At 32.2% G+C, this 16,897-nt stretch overlaps 3 protein-coding genes and 1 long non-coding RNA gene across 4 annotated transcripts in view; 3 read left to right on the forward strand and 1 right to left on the reverse strand.

Annotated features, from left to right (window-relative positions):
• Positions 1-384, forward strand: part of LOC148620113 (uncharacterized) — a 35,460-nt gene extending 35,076 nt beyond the window's left edge. The window contains exon 3 of the long non-coding RNA XR_015921725.1: positions 249-384. This is a non-coding gene — a long non-coding RNA (uncharacterized LOC148620113). The remainder of the gene's footprint in view (positions 1-248) is intronic.
• On the reverse strand, positions 354-2,090 carry LOC148620117 (uncharacterized). Its single transcript, XM_088580688.1, has one exon. It carries the CDS (start codon positions 1,851-1,853, stop codon positions 354-356), a length of 1,500 nt encoding a protein of 499 aa, XP_088436814.1. The 5' UTR covers positions 1,854-2,090.
• A 4,418-nt stretch (positions 2,091-6,508) lies between these two features.
• Positions 6,509-7,862, forward strand: LOC148620118 (uncharacterized). The gene has a single exon (XM_088576986.1). It carries the CDS (start codon positions 6,691-6,693, stop codon positions 7,237-7,239), a length of 549 nt encoding a protein of 182 aa, XP_088433112.1. The 5' UTR covers positions 6,509-6,690; the 3' UTR covers positions 7,240-7,862.
• Positions 7,863-13,996: 6,134 nt separating this feature from the next.
• Positions 13,997-16,897, forward strand: LOC148620119 (uncharacterized). The gene has a single exon (XM_088580697.1). The coding sequence runs from the start codon at positions 14,088-14,090 to the stop codon at positions 15,657-15,659; it is 1,572 nt and encodes a 523-aa protein (XP_088436823.1). The 5' UTR covers positions 13,997-14,087; the 3' UTR covers positions 15,660-16,897.

Below are 16,897 nucleotides of genomic sequence, written 5' to 3' on the forward strand. Positions count from 1 at the left end.
CATGAATCATCAATCATAATAAGTATGCTTTTGTCTGATTTTAAGGCCAAGCTGTACCCCAAATAATTTTTTTTTCTAAAATCACCTTCTCAACAATGTTTTTCTTACGATAAATGATACATGGATTTGTGTTAGGGACATACAAAATATTTTTTCATAAATAACTTATATACAATAACATATACACTTCTTCGAAATACATCTTAGATAACTTCTTTACTAAATTAAAACATCGTTTTTTATTTCAGAAAAGCCTTAACAATGATGTTTTGGTTCAGACTGTAGATTGTCAATGGACGCAAAATGTCATGATGTATTTATGCCAGCTGTACTAACCATAATACAATACACCATTATTCGCGGAAAAAATTGTAAAATGCAATAAAACTTTCAAAGTGATAAAATATCACAAATGGAAACCAAAATTGAATGTACGTGAACCTCGAAAAGTTTTTTGCGGCATATGTCGGGGTAACAAATGTGTATGACGCCCAAATACCAAAGTTACTTACGCAGAGAAACAGAAAAGTATTTTTAATGGAGCAAAAATAATCTTGTTCCTCGATTTTCTTATAATGCTTTTTTTGTAAAATAAATAATGTCTGATAAATTGTAGCAATGACTTTAAAAACAGCACTAAGTCTAAATAATATATACCATGACATGGTGTAAGAATATGGTAAGTTTCCAAAGGTATCGATTATATAGAAGCCGCATGTTGCAAATGAACTAGTGACAATAATAATCCGGTTCAAGCTTACGGAATAAATTTGGTTCCCTCTCATTGGTTTTGGGCGAAGCGGATCAGACAGTGCGTAGAAACACTTTATCATAATCGGTGTTCGAATAAAATCAGCACCTGAGAATAGTACATTGAGGAATGACTTATAAAAACCACCCTTTGCGTTATCAACATAAATATATATGAATTGTAAAATGATGAAAGACCCACTATACAAAACACCAACTAGAAGTACAATGCATGAGTTCCTGTTCCATATGGATCTACGCTCTGTTACATTATGCCAAATAGATAGTAACATCGAACTTTCGCTATCAACGCTATTGTCGTTAGATACTTCTTCAGATGCATATAGTATCGTAGAATCGTTTGTTACCTCTAAGGGTTTCTTTGGCCACATTTCAGATAAGAATATTAAACTAAGTAAGCTATACTCTAACAAAACTGGTTCAAGATATGGTTTCAAACTTTTTTCGACTTTAGCAATTTCATTTCCAGCAGCACACATAGTATAATTTTTGGCGTTATCTTCCAGATGCCCTATTGTATAAACTATTCTTTGAGTCCATAACGATATATTTGTAATAAAAAGTACGATCATGCCGTAGTAAAAATATAGAACATTTGAAAACTTATATTTGGAGTAATGTTGAATAAATATGGTTTGCAAGATATGAAATATCCAAGTAGAAGCGAAGAACAAGATAATATTGGTATCATAAAGCTTACATGTGATTCTTTGAGCTAAATCGATAACTTGATATATTACATTTCCAAAACAAAAAATCCATAGAAATCCCAATTTAAGTGTGTCAGTTGATTTTCTCTGCCGAGAAGTCGACCAATCGTTGCGAAGTACAGTCGCTACACTAACGAAGATTAATACAAATATTGACAAGCCAACAAAGATAATCAAAAGTTGCCGGGATACCGTATTCGGTAATAAACCTATCATTTCCATTATGATGATGAGAGCAGTCGTCAAGAGTACAATTCCAGCAATACTGCCATCATGACGAGAGAATCCAATATTCTCTCTTTCTTTCACATGCCCAGCAGAAAAAGGCAATATAAATGTTGCTTGTAATATTTTACGAACAATATTTGCCATTGTTACATCCAGTTTAGCGTCTTGAGGTTCTTATTTTAAGCGCCAAGGTGTTTTCCAAAGAAACAAATCACCACAAGAACGTACAAATATACGAAACAAATCGGCGCGTTTAAAGTTTTCCGGGAGTCATAAATATATTTATAGTACATTACATTCTCTTTCAATATATTATAAGGAAGAAAATAATTTTTGATTGTATGTGGAGTACATGAAACACGAGTAAAAAAATTCCATGGTAAAGAGACAGTTTTAGTCACACGAAACTTATTTTTTTAAATAAATTCTTCCTCATTTTATCAACATTTCCGCATATATATATCACAAATTACATCAAACTATTTTTTTTTATATTTAAACAAAACTAAAACAAATTAAAACCCAGGTTACAGGTCCCTTGTATTTAAAATGCACCTCGTGTGTCTACTAGTGTAGGCACTCTTTGAAGTGATGACTTTCGAAAGTAGTGTTAGTCAGCGATCTGTTTTTATCAACTCCTTGGATTCCGGGATCTTCGTTTTATACTCGTTTCAATAACAATAAAAGGTTTTGCTTATACTTTTTTATGTATAATGGTTTGTCTATTTATAAATTCAATATTTCATTTTTTATGTTTTGTCAGCGTGTACAAGAGCATACATAGCACATTTTCAATAAGTTGCACTTGCTCTTCATGTCAAAAATGTGCGACCGGTCAATTGCTTAATGTCCAAAATGTGCGACCGGTCAATTGCTTAATGTCAAAAATGTGCTACCGGTCATCGCTTTTACACGCTGATGAAACCTTCAATTGCATATGTTTCTCTTTTTTTATTTACATTTTATTTTAGATATACATAGAAAATATGTAATGATCAATAAAAGTAGACCACTAAAAGTGGTAAATAAATCAATGATCAATGAAAGTAGTCCAATTATGTTATATAAATATTTCAAAGGTAAGTTTCATCGACTCGTGAAACGTTGTGTGTACAGGCATTTATGCAAAAACGAGACGCGTATTTTGATGATATGCACAGTAAATGTAATTATATTAATAACTTTTTGTATGTATCAATCAGCCCCGTGCAGGTCCGGGTGTCAAAAGAATAGGCCTGCAGCAGCGCTAAGCTTGTCGTATAAGGCGACTAAATAGTGCTCAGAAACCTAGCCGGGGGCTAGGCGCTCTGCCCACAGAGCAACTGAGATGTGTGCCCCAGGTGGTGGAATGGGGTAGCCCTGGCGTGTTGCATGCTGGGGTTGTCAGGCTATAATACGGAAAACCTGACCGCAAACCATAGTGGTGTACCGTGTTGGGAAAGATGCCACGTTCCTCGCACGTTAAAGAACCCTGCTGTGGTATTTGATAGGAGTAGGAACCTTTGCGCTCCGCCACAGGAGGCTTAATTGCCCAACCTTACCCATCCCCCTTTTTCTAGTGGCAATCAAAATTTGTCGACCCCATTGCCCTTGTGTCCCATCCCATCATTATTTCATGTTCATTTTATCATCAATTTCATGTTCATCGTCTGAATATAGCTGAAATATTGCTGCTCGGACGTTTAACCCCAACAAACAAACAAACAAAGTATGTATCAATCTATTTCAAGGTTCAGTTCAGGAGGAAAACTAACATTAAATTTAGTATTCAGCTGTAGATGCAATGTTGCATACAGTTTGATTCATTTACAAAACTGCTATATAATGGTCTAAATGTACGGGTACTCAGAAAACTTGAAAACTAGTAGACAGTGATGCCTATCTAAATTGAACCCTGAATAAACCGAAAAACTTTCTAAACCAATCAATTTGCAAAGTATCTTATATGAATTTAAATGTATTGTCAACCTTTGTAAATCGAGTAACTGTCTAAAATGAACCAGTTTCAAAAGTTCAAAAAAGTTAGAAAAAGTCTAAGAAGTTACGGCAAGTTCTGACATAATGCATGAGTTGTGATATGAAAACTCCCTACGAAGGTGCTGAAGGGATGTTGCCATAGATGAAAGAAAAGTTGACAATACTGAGTGAAAATCTTCATCTTTGTCGTATAGTTTGGTCAATAGTTTTCCTTCACCATCGGTCTCTAAGTGTAGGCCAAGATATGAGGCTGACTTCGCAGTGTCGGTAGTATCCTTTATCTCAAGTTCTTTCGGGTAGATGCGATGTATCAAATCAGATCAGATTAGCTATAAATTCAGCTTCATAAGAGTGAATGAATAGGTCGGCAAATAGAAGAATACAATTTGTTCCCATTGGAATTCCGACAGTTTGTTGAAAAACGCGTCAACCACACAAAAAAAAATAAGTTTCAGCATTTTGAAAACAACTTTTTCGGTATACTTTGAAGATGATTTGGAATTATTTTTTAAAAAGTATGGGTAATCACTACCATGAAATACATATTTGTATCTAGGTGTAACGACCTTTTTCTAGCAACAACGATATATAATGTTTCTGAGTCGGTATTTTAACTGAGTACGGGTAATAGAAATATAGAGTTGAAAAATCATAGGTTTTAATGATATTGTAGTCTGATAATAATCTTGAATTGAGGGTTTCCAGAAGATCTTTCGAAATTTTCAGGATTCACATTAAATTAATACCAATACGGAGTAACATTGACAGATTTGAGTAATAAGAAGTTAAAAGTTTTGAACAGGTGTAGTGGTACATTTTGCAGGTCCAGCTATGTAGCGTTGTTTGTATAGATTATTGTGGAGTGTAGGAATCCAGTACATATTTGGTGAATCACAACCATCGTCATTGGTAGAGAGACCAAAAGAAGATAGCACATATATTTAGTTTCCCACTATCTCTTCTTTGGAGAGTGTAGTGGCAGTATACCTAATGCATGGAATAATGATTTGTCGAAATAGCTTGTCTGTTTAATAAATTTAGTTTCAAAACACACTTGTAAATATTTTGAAATATATTTTCTTTAGATGTGAGTCGCGACTTTCATTGTTAAATATAAAACATTAAAGATACACGTTAAACTGGAATAAGGACATATGTAAAACTATAAATGCAACTTAAAAAAAGATGCAATTGGTTTGTTTAATATTTATCAATTTTAGTTTGAATCATTTCAAATTTATGTATATTTTCTTGTATAGTATTTGTTTTTTTATATAAGTTTAACATATTGTGACTACTGCTCAGTCTGTAGTTATCTGAACTTAAACTTGTTTAACAATAAGCTTTTTTGCTTTGTTGTAGTACATGAACTGATCCGTGCAACAAAAATCGCGATCGGTCATCGACCACCGATCAGTTTCCGATCATTCATTGATTCGTTAAACCGATTCATTAAACCGGCTGTCGCAACATCTGCCCACAGAGCGTCTACCGTATTTTTACGGTTTTCGTGTTGTTGTTGTTTTTTGTTGTTTTTTTTGTCAAATTTACACATATTTACAAAATGCAAAAGATTTAAACATCAATTTATACGTTTTCACAATTCATCTCTTTTTAAACAGATCATCTGTCAATTTACATAACAAAACTGTGATCAGATTGGTCACCGGTCATCGGTTATCGATCCGTCAGCGATCAATCAGCCAGCGGCGATTGATCCGTCAAAACGTTGCGCGGGTCAGTTCAAGGACTGTACAAGTGTGCTAAATAAGAGAAATGGTTCACAAATAATATCAAAAGTGTTAACAGAGAAAATAAAATTATAAATTGAAAAAAAAATAACTTTCTTGCATGAATTTTATTCTTATTTCAAAACTGTATAAATTTACATTTATATTGTAGTTGTTTGTGGTGTGTTATTGTGCTGTTAATTTTCACAACCTACGTTTTCAAAAAAAATAACTGTAATGGAATCATTTTAAAGTGTCAGTCTGTAAGAATCGGGCAGTAGGTGAAACATGGTATGACAAAACCATTTTGAAAGATTAATTTTACAATTTGTACCATTAGAATCAAGGAAAAAAGGCAAGATTTTCCATATAACCTGAGTTACATTTTCATGAACATGCACTACAAATGAACATTTCAAGGTCAAATACATCTTTAAAATTACATTTTATATCCATTCTGTTGAAAACATTTTTGAGCAAATCCAATGATGCAAAGATCAAATAATGGTCTTTTCAAATAGAGAAAGTATACTTGAGTGAAGCTATATTGTCAGATAGATAGGTTTTTGTCATGGATGTTTCGATTTTTCCCAATTTTTGTGTTCCTACTAATTTTTTATTATTTTTTTTTTATTATTATTTTTTCAAATCGTGCATAATGCTAATATCTCATATTTGACAGATTACAACGATTGTACATGTTGCTATATTTAGATATTTGTTTACCTGTATCTTTGACGAGACAAAACAGGGGGAAATATCGTGTTTAGCTACTTATTTGGCTATATGGAAGCAAAAATCTTTTGTACATGAAAATGATGAGGAAGTTTGAATAATACTTGCTCATTTTGATAAGGTTGAAATTTACTGAGTGAGTGTAAAATATTTCTTTGTTTAAAACATAATTTTGCGAAAAATGTATTTCTTAACGAATGTTTTTAAAAGTTATATGTATTTAACGGTTATATAAATGTGCTTAAAATACAACTATTTATACTATGTGTCTTAAGAAACTTACCTAATTTTTTTTCCAATGAGGAAGATTGTAGACAAATTATTTATAAATGTTATTGATTATTGATTAATATTTTGCCAAGAACATTGGGCCACTACATTCAACACGCGCCGAACTAAATATTTCTTTTTTCTGGTTTCTAATTATTTAGGTACATTTGTAACGGACAAACAAAACGTAAAAATATCTTCCATTACGAATTGATGATTAAATCTATTCTACGTTCAGATTAGAAAACTTCAAATTTAGAACAGCAGCGATGGCTAACATTAGTCGAAACTTACTAAGGGCATTATGCATCATACCATTTTCTGCTGGATATGTGAAGGAACGAAGGAACGGAGATTACTCTAGGCATGATGGCAGTATTGCTGGTACAGTACTCTTGACGACTGCTGTCATCATCCTTGAAATAATAGGTGGGCTACCTATAACAACGTCTCGAAAAGTGATGATCGTTTTAGCCTGTCTGTCAATCATAGTATTAATCTTCGTCAGCTTAGCAACAGCTCTCTGCAACAACTGGCGCACACCACTGGAGAGAAAATCGACCGACAAACTTCAACTAGGATTTCTATGGCTTTTCTGTGTAGGGAATGTAATATACCAAGCCATTGATCTGGCCCAAAGAATCACGTGTAAGATATATGATACATACGTTGTCATGTTTTGTGCTTCTAATTGGATTTTTCATTTCTTACAAACCATATTTATTCAACATTATTCCAAATTTAAGTTTTCTAATGTTCTATATTTGTACTACGTAATGGTTATACTTTTCATCACAAATATATCACTATGGACTTAGCGAATAATGTACGTCATTGGAATTTCTAGAAATAAAACGCAATATTCGACAATGTGTGCTGAAGGTGTTGATATTGCAAACGTTGAAATCAGTCTTCATCCATACTTGGAGCCGGTTTTACTTGAGTATAGTCTACTGAGTTTGATTTTCTTATCCAAAATGTGACCGAAACACTCTGTAGGGAGAACAAATGAGTCTTCGACTATTTATTCATCCATAGAAAAATCGGAAAATTGTAGAATCGATGGCGAGAACACAGTGTTGCTATCTAATTGGCACATCACTTCTGAACGTATATGGAACAGGAAGTCTTGCATCGTTTTGTTTGTTAGTATGTTTCATAGTGTATCGTTTATTATCTTGCAGTGCGTATATATTTATGTTGATGATAAACGAAAGGGATTTTACAAATCCTTTCTGAGTGTTGTTTTTGCAAGTGCGAATTTGGCCAGAACTCCAATTATCATGCGATGTTTTTACGCATTATCCAATCAGCTTCGCCCAAAACACTTTGAGGAAAATTAAACCGACTTGAAACAAATAATTGTTTTAACGAGTTCATTTGCCACGTGTGGCTTCTATACAATCAATATAATTGAAAAGCTTTCAGACTCCTACACATCATCGTGGCATATACTTTCCATAATTAACTCAGTATTAAAAGTTATTGCTACCATCTACCAGACTTTGTTCATCCTACAAATGAAACAATATAGAATTTCTGATGACCAAGATTCGGTGTACTCTGTCAAGAACACATTTCTATTTCTTTGTATTTGTAATTTTGGAATATGGGCGTCTTATACATTTGTTACTCCTATTTACGCAGTTAAAATCTATTCAGAATTCCACTTTCTAAGGTTTTGGTTCCCTTTTGTGATATTTTACCATTTCGAGAGTTTCATTGCATTTTACGGCTTTTTCCGCGAGTAATTAGCTACAGTACAATGTCTAAACTGGATTATCTGTTACAGGTTTGCACTATGGATAAATTTGAACTTTCATAAAGCATAATTTTGAGATAACACAAAGATGCTGAAAGTAACGTTTTTAAGACCTTATCCTAATTTTATTGCTTATTTGATAGTATGAAATGTACCCCAGTTAAACCTGTCTGAATCGAACAATGCATACTAATAAAAAAATGTTTAAACAAGACACTTTGTAATTCGGTTCATTTTCTTTTACATGACATTGAACCTTGGTTCAAGCAAATTTCACTGTATTTTTCTTAAACGTAATTGCAACTATTGGGGTTTGAATTTGTTGTGTTATTCCATCGCTATATACTTCATGAGTCAAGTTTCCGAAGAAAACAAGCTATGAAGAAAAGGGTAAAACCACAGCTATTGATAAAAAAAAACCATATCTGTGTATAAAAATACCGTACAATAGAGTTTGTTTAACTGAAAAAAAAACAACCATATTAAGTAGCAGTCTTTGTAAGAATTATGCAGATTCTGTAAAATGTGTTACACCCCAAAAAGGCTACATATTTTCCTTTTTGTTATTAAGTTGCTTTATACATGTAGGTCTATATGATGCAATTTATAATAATTCATTCCAATCTGTCAGGAGCTCTCAGGAGATAATCCATATTGAAACAGTTTCTCTTGTATTTGGGTGTCATTTAAAGAGTTATCTCCCTTAATTTTGATTTCACAGTACATTCTATATAATTTTTATCTCCAATGAACAAAAGTGATATGAAAAATCACATGTTAAGTTCTGTTTAGAATAACGTTTTATACAAGTTATAAAAATAAAAATATGTAGGCTTTCCAACCATGAATCACATTTTTTTATGATTCTTAGCCGTGGTACTACTTAAGTGCTTGAATCTGAAACAATCAGACAAAATTTTAAAAAAATAGTGAATCAGGAAAACTCACGAATTTGCTTTCGCTTATTGTATAATCTTGTAGGACGAGTTTACAGTTTGTTTGTCTAAGAAGATTCGGAGGATGCAGAAAAGCGACTTCAAAGTAACTATAGGATGATAGAGGAAAGTTGAGTTATTTCCCTCTATGATGAAATTGCAGTGCATTATAAATCTGTAACAAATATCTCTGATATCTTTGTTTGTTTGTAAAGAACCAAAGTACTTTTCTTACAAACTTTAATGCATTTAATTCAAACTTTGTTTTTTGTATAGAAGATATTATATAAAAAAATATTTAAGTGGAGTCCGAGTTGCTCATTTACTTTTGTTACTTTGTATGTATGATTTTAGTTACTTTATGTTATTTGTTGTGTATGTCTGTTTTCCATGTCTGGTCATTGTCCCTGGATTACATTCTTTTGATTACCGCTATAACCTTGGTTCCCTTGATTACTCTTAAAAAGCATTACTATAATTCACTGTGCCTCAAATATTTTACATATACCATAAGAAGCCAGACTGACATGATTAATGCCACAATGCACATTAAATCCCGAAAAAGGCCATAATGTTTATGATACATTATTCGATAAATACTAGTAATAGTTTGTGCTTGCTTTTCAAAATTAGAGCCTCGGTCAAAAATAAGTATTCATTCTCAAATCTCTCTCTTTTCATACGGTAGCATAGATAAATATAAAGTTATGGATTTGATTTGAAAACGGTCCAAATTAGTCTCTAACAATAATCAAGGGAATCAATGTTATAGCAGTAATCAAAAGAATGTAATCCAGGGACAAGGACCACACATGGAACACAGACATACACAAAAATAACATAAAGTAACTAAAATTATACATACAAAGTAACAAAAGCAAATGAGCAACTCGGACTCCACAAAAAACTAAGTTATATCATACATTCAATTCTACTTGTATTCTATTGTTTATGTTTGTGCTGGTGTTTCATTGTTTATATTTGTACTTTTATTCTATTGTTTATGTTTGTACTTGTGTTCTATTGTTTATGTTTGTGCTTGTGTTCTATTGCTTATATTTGAGCTTGTGTTCTATCGTTTATGTTTGTACTTGTGTTCTACTGTTTATGTTTGTGCTTGTATTTCCTGTATACTTACCCTTTTGTGTTTTGTAGTGTAAACTATTCCATAATGTTATATGTAAACGAGAATGAAAAGGAGAAAACAAATGGTAGCTCAAATAAAACAATTTAAAATCTAAAATGAATCATTTTTATATGTTTTCAAATACTTAACAAAATATGGCATAAATTTTGTATACATACGAATCTTTATTCGTACCGGCGGCTGCGCTTTTTATCTTTTTTATCTATGATAATTGTCCTTAACAATTACTTAAAGAGTAATCAAGGGAACCTTGGTTATATCGGTAATCAAAAGAATGTAATCTAGGGACAATGACCAGAATGGAAAACAAACACAACAAAGAATAAAGTAACTAAAATCATACATACAAAGTAACAAAAGCAAATGAGCAACTCGGACTCCACTAAAAACTGGGAGTATGGACCAGGTGCACCGGTAGAGTAAGCATCCTCTGCAACTAAAACTATACACAAAACATAACCAAATACTTCACACTCTTTTTTTGATATTTTTAAACCTGTTTCTTGGCCCACATATCAAGAAGTATGACATGGATTAAAATACGAGGAAGTCAGAAATGTATTAATGGTCAAGGTAAAATTGTAGAAAAATACAATAAATAGAATGATTTAAATAACAAATGCATTGATCACAACAGACGATTGTTAACTAGTTTTGACTTCTTGATGTCTTGATATCAAATGAATGATGTATTTTGTAATGCACAAGTTTGGCATAAATGATGCCGAAATACAAGGAATAAGAATACCCAGATCGTATTTTGTTTGTTTTAGGGAAGGACTTAACAACTTATTTTTCATTGTAAAGGGATATTATCATAGACAAAAGGATAAAAAAAACCTCAGCCGGTACGATAAATGTTTTAATTTGTATACAAAATTTAAAATAAATGTCCGGACCAGTTTAAATACAACATGTCACGTTAATGAATATTTCGAACTTTCGTATAATACAGTTAAAATTAAACATATTTCTAACTTGCATATACCTATGACCTATATCCATCAAACTTCACCTCAGCTGATACAGTGTTTTGTGGTACACTATTATCTCGCAATAAATACGTTTTGCGAAACATTACACCCATTATAATGAATTTCTTTGAAGTGAAATTAGATTAAAAAGTCGGTCTTGTTTTCCACTTTCCTCATTATTGTTGACATACATGTAATCGAAATAACATAAACCATCAAAAATAATCAATTGATTATCTTGGTTTTGGTGACTTTTCATTGCACGTCCATTAGTCGGAAAAACCTGGCCTCTATTTGTCCAAACAACACAGTAAGCATCAAGTCATAAAGTACATGTTCAACGCCAGCAAATTTATAACAAATGCATCATTGAGTATAATAGATTTCTTGTTTTCATGGTACATGTATAGAACATCGGAAAATGAAAGTTTCAATGTTGCGGCATGAGCAAAAAATACCATTAAACTTTATTAAGATATGAACAATCAACGACTTTTGTCGCGTTTTATTAGGTCATTGCAGATAACTCTATGACAATTTGTGGAAATAAAACTATACTGAGACATTAAATAAACAAATCACAAATTTTGTTCCTGTAAAACGTATGCATTTTTTCAAAACATTACATTATGGAGATCCATGAAAAAAGATGAAAATATGAAGCCATGGTAACATAATAAAAATATATATTAGTTATTATAACAAATTTTGTGTGCTTTCCCCAAATTATTGTAAACAAAACAGGTTTTCAAAAATATCAGGCACTTTAAAACTGCCAGAAAAATTACGCGGGCATGGTATTATTGTAAAGAAAACAAATAAAAAGTGTACCTTTCTCTGTTCATTTGTTCATGATTTTAATTCTAAAAGTTCGTGCGAAATTTTGCATTTTTGAAAAACAGCTAGTTGGGGCAGGGAAGAGAAGCCAATCCAGTTAGAACCTGAATCTTTCCGGAAAGCTTAAAGCATGCATTTTACACTTCTTTACCTTCACAAGTATTTCATCTATTTATGTACGAATGCTTTACCACCCAATCAATATATCCACCAAGTTTCACCTTTTAGTTTTACAAAATAAGACGGGGCAGTTTTGTGTACGAATAAGTGCACCTCATTCCCATTTGTATAGCGCAACCTTAACTTTGTGGATTCTTTCAAATAAATTTATTGCCGTTTTGTACAAATCTTCAGCATCATAATCGTGAAGCAGTATGAAATTCGCAAACAAAAAATTCCACATGTGTAGAACATTGCTTTATTCGTCCCGATAGAATCACACAAATCACTTCTTATTGAAATTTGACTTTCTACACGTAAAACTTTACGCGATTTGTGATTTTTGCATAGAATGCGATTATTTTTTACAGTGCCAGTAGAATATATCCTAATTTTAAGATTCCAACGAAAGTACAAAGACAAAACCGTCATTGTAGACTAGTAAGGGTAGAATCAAATTTACAGGTGAACCCTTTGAACATTGGTTGGTTTTCAAACATGCAAGTGCTGCTGTCTTTGTGTTTTTTTATTTAAAAAAAATCCGCTATTTGATTCTCTACGAAGAATAGAAGAATGTCATGATAAATATATCATTGAATAAATTATTATGGAGATATATTAAATCGTGGTGCTGGTCAATAGGAAGACTGATAAAGACATATTATGATCATTCATATAATGGTTACTACAACAAAAACAAAAATGAAATTGCAAAACCACAATGAGGTTTCAACTGGTCTTTATAATTGTTAATATCAAGCATTCAATAAAAGTTCTTTCGCCATATATATTGCTATTGTACGTCCTGATACTCGTTGCTTAGAATTAACGCAATTAAAAAATTAAAATTTAAAATAAATCTTCTGAACATTTTTTATACTTTGATTTATTTAGTTTATTCATATGTTTTGTTAATCAATCAAGTTACAATGTTGTATTATAACTATATACTTTTAATGTGTTATGGGTTCCTTCGATATGAAATATATCTACTTTCTTTTTGCAATACTGGCCCTTCCTCTTTATCTATTTATTTATTTATTTATTTTATTGTATAGTTATATAATACTCTGCAATAAAGAGATAATGATAATATTAAAGTAAATAAGTAAAGGAATGTTCAAACAACAACCGCAACTTTTGGAAAGAAATCAATTGGCTGTTTTTTATGATTGTCGTATAAAACTTGTTTCAGTTGATGATGCAGGAGAAGAGGACGAGAATAAGAAACAAAACAGTCTGTACTTATTTTTGCTTACCCTAACGGTGCACCTGGTCCATGCTCCCAATTTTTAGTGGAATCCAAGTTGCTCATTTGCTTTTGTTACTTGGTATGTATAATTTTAGTTACTTCATGTTATTTTTGTGTATGTCTGTTTTCCATGTCTGGTCTTTGTTATCGAATTATATTCATTTGATTACCACTATAACCTTGGTTCCCTTGATTACTCTTTCACAGATGTTTACATAAACACATTTAGTACTTTAATCATGTTATCATACGGTTTTATTTACATCTTGTAGTTAGTTATGCACACAATTGTTTTATCTGCGTAATCTAAAACTAATATTTGATGTTTGTTTTTATAATCATTATTGTTTAGATTTAACAATTTTGTATTCAAAACAAAAATTAAAAAAGACTGAATTGCTTTGGCAATACAATACTATTGTCCAGCCAACAAAAGCAAAAAAAAACTTCCGCAGATTTTTTATACGTTGACATGCTGTCGTAATTGGGGTTTTTAAATTTAAGGATGCGGAAATGGGAATATGTTTTCATCTAAATTTAAATAAGATGAAAGGAACTTATTTACACATCGTAGTCCATCGTTAATAGAACACGGTCGCGATGTCGATCTTAAGGGGTTTAGCTTTAACCATCTCTTCTGGAGTTCCTCAAGGCGATCACTTTTATCAAAACGATGGAAGCATCTCCGGAAGCGTATTTCTTGTCATGTTCTCAGCCTTTTCTTGTTGTGCTGTGTTTGTGTCATCATACCGGGCCAGACAAAATACTTTTGACATGACTCCTCCTGGAAATTACTTTCTAGTGGTTTTGTGTATGCTGGCGATTATTGCGTGTTTTCTTATGAAATTTGTGCATTACAGAAGAATCATTGCGTCTCAACAGGCTGCACTGCGTTCAATGACAAACACATCTTGGTTGAAAATGAAATTCCTTTACTTATTTACAGCTGGTGGAGTATTTCATCAAACTGTCAGCTGGATTTACCGATATACATGCTCTCCAGATGGTATCGATTTAGGTAACTTCATAGCCTTGAGGGTGGTTCTTATACTATTTGTCATAGTGCAGACATTTTTCATACGAATAATGTTTCGTTTCGTTCTTGCCAACAGTATAGTCACGTATTATGGCATCGGATTCATTTTAGTCACCAATGTGTCTGTGTGGACGCATTATACAGTGACAAGCTTTTATTGTTTTGAGAATTATATAAGAGATTATAATTTTACTACTTGTGGAAACACTACAATGATTTCTAAGTTTTACTTGATATCAAGAGTAATTGTTGATCCTATGATTCTCGAGTATGCACTTCTTGCGAGCTTGTTCATATTTGAAATGTTGCCTCAGAAATATATGAACAATAGAGAACAATGCCGAAACGATCATCTGACTTTTTCATACCAGTCAATAGATAAAGAGGAAAACAACGACGAAAATTGTCAACTGCTGACCACCAGAAGACAAATCAGATGGCAAATTTTAGGTTTAACAAAAGTTATTCAAAGAAATTCATGTGTTATAACCGGAGTTTTAATTTCGATTTTTGCAATTGCTACCAATCTGATAAATATTTCAAAGGATGGAAACTTCACTGTTTTATTAAACATCAGTTTCATACTTAGGAATGTATACATACTTCTCCTAACAGTTTACGCATTTTTTCTATTAAACAGAGATTGTGTAACGAGAACTATCACGCTTTCCTACAATTTTAGCAATAGCTTACTTACTCTTTCTCTTTTTGGATTGACATTTTTCATGACTCTGTCTTTGTTTGCAAACATTTTCAGGGACGATACAATTGCCAACGCTATAAAAGTCACTGGTATTTGTCATGAAATAACTCTAATTCTTTCATCGTATCTTCAAACTGGATTTATTATTCAAACGATTTATTGTTTCTCCTACAAGAAACCACAGACCTTGTTTAATATGTCAATAGATCAAATTTGTCTCACTCTGGCCATCATGCAGTTTGGTTACTGGGCAAATGCTTCATTTATTTCTGCTACTTATCGTTGGAAAGATGGATACGAGGGTCGATACTACAGCGAAGGAAATTATGATATACTTTTCCACGTTTTCTTACCTTTCGGTATTTTCTTTCACTTTAAAGCTTTTGTGTCATTTTATGGACACTATAAGGATTTATCAAGATCTGTATATTGATAATCTCTAGTTGGACTACTCAACTAAATATCATTCAAACCTAAATGGAATAGTATCGCAATCATTGTCAAATATTTAATAAAATGAAAACCCATTTTGACCTTTGTGATATAATGCTACTGTTTATCAAGAATTTTGCGAACTATGTAAGGAAACTTGTGGACGGAATATTTTTGAAACTATTTGTATATTCTTATTCCTTTATGTCAAAATGCAATGAAAAAATAAAGATACTGATGTACGACTTTTGCTAATGCTTATATATGTTGCTTTTGCTTTGTTTTCATATACCGTGTGATGGAATTGGTTACATTATACGTTTGGAGCATCTTACATTATTTATGTCTGTTGTTACAAATTATCTGGACACCAAGACGTTTGTCCCGAAATCACCCCTAAAAAAGTCTTTCTATTCCATGGTATTCTCTGATACCATTTATTTGTTAAAAAAATATGTTATTGTTGTTGTTGTAAAACATGGAGTAAATTTTATTTTACGTATATACTGAAATTTTTGACCCAGTTTCTTAGGATAAAAACGAAAACCCTTTTTTGAATCCGGAATTTTATCATTATTAAATAATTTATGAGTAAGAGGGATTCACAATGTTCCTTTTTGCAATTCGACCGGCTTGGTTGACCTTAATTGTTTATACAGCCCGATATGCTAACCTACTAAAAAGATTAGAGGTAATGTCTTAGACTATCATGCCTGTTCCAGAGGGTCAATAAAGAAAATTGATTTAAATATCTGTTAAAAATCCGTCATTTCACTTTTTTCTTCTAGGTAAGTAGTTGTAGATACATTGTCCTCTTGTCGAGTGTACACGATATAAGTAACTTGTTCACGTCACACCCCCCCCAAATTTTTTTTCTAAATTAGCTGTTTTCCATTATCATGGCAAGCAATAACTTTTTGAAGAGAATGCCTTTCAATTACGACAAATGGTGTATTTATGCGAGACTTTCAAAAACAAACCCTTATTTTTCGATGTCACAAAAAGGGTAGTAACATGTACCAATTATTTAATTTGATACGTATCTTTTGTATACATTTAAAATCGTTCCTTGTTTTTAAATTTTTCATTTTCCATTTTTGTAAGAATTAGGTAAAATGAAACAAATCGATAGCATGCATGTCAAGAACCTACCATCTGACGATATAATTTCACTCAAGGATGCTTTCTGTAGTTGAAATGACCATTATTTGATCTCTACATCTCTGGATTTGTCCAATT

This window comes from Perna viridis, chromosome 4 (genome assembly GCF_037379345.1).
Source record: "Perna viridis isolate PV_CMFRI_1.1 ecotype Kerala chromosome 4, ASM3737934v1, whole genome shotgun sequence".
NCBI lineage: Eukaryota > Metazoa > Mollusca > Bivalvia > Mytilida > Mytilidae > Perna > Perna viridis.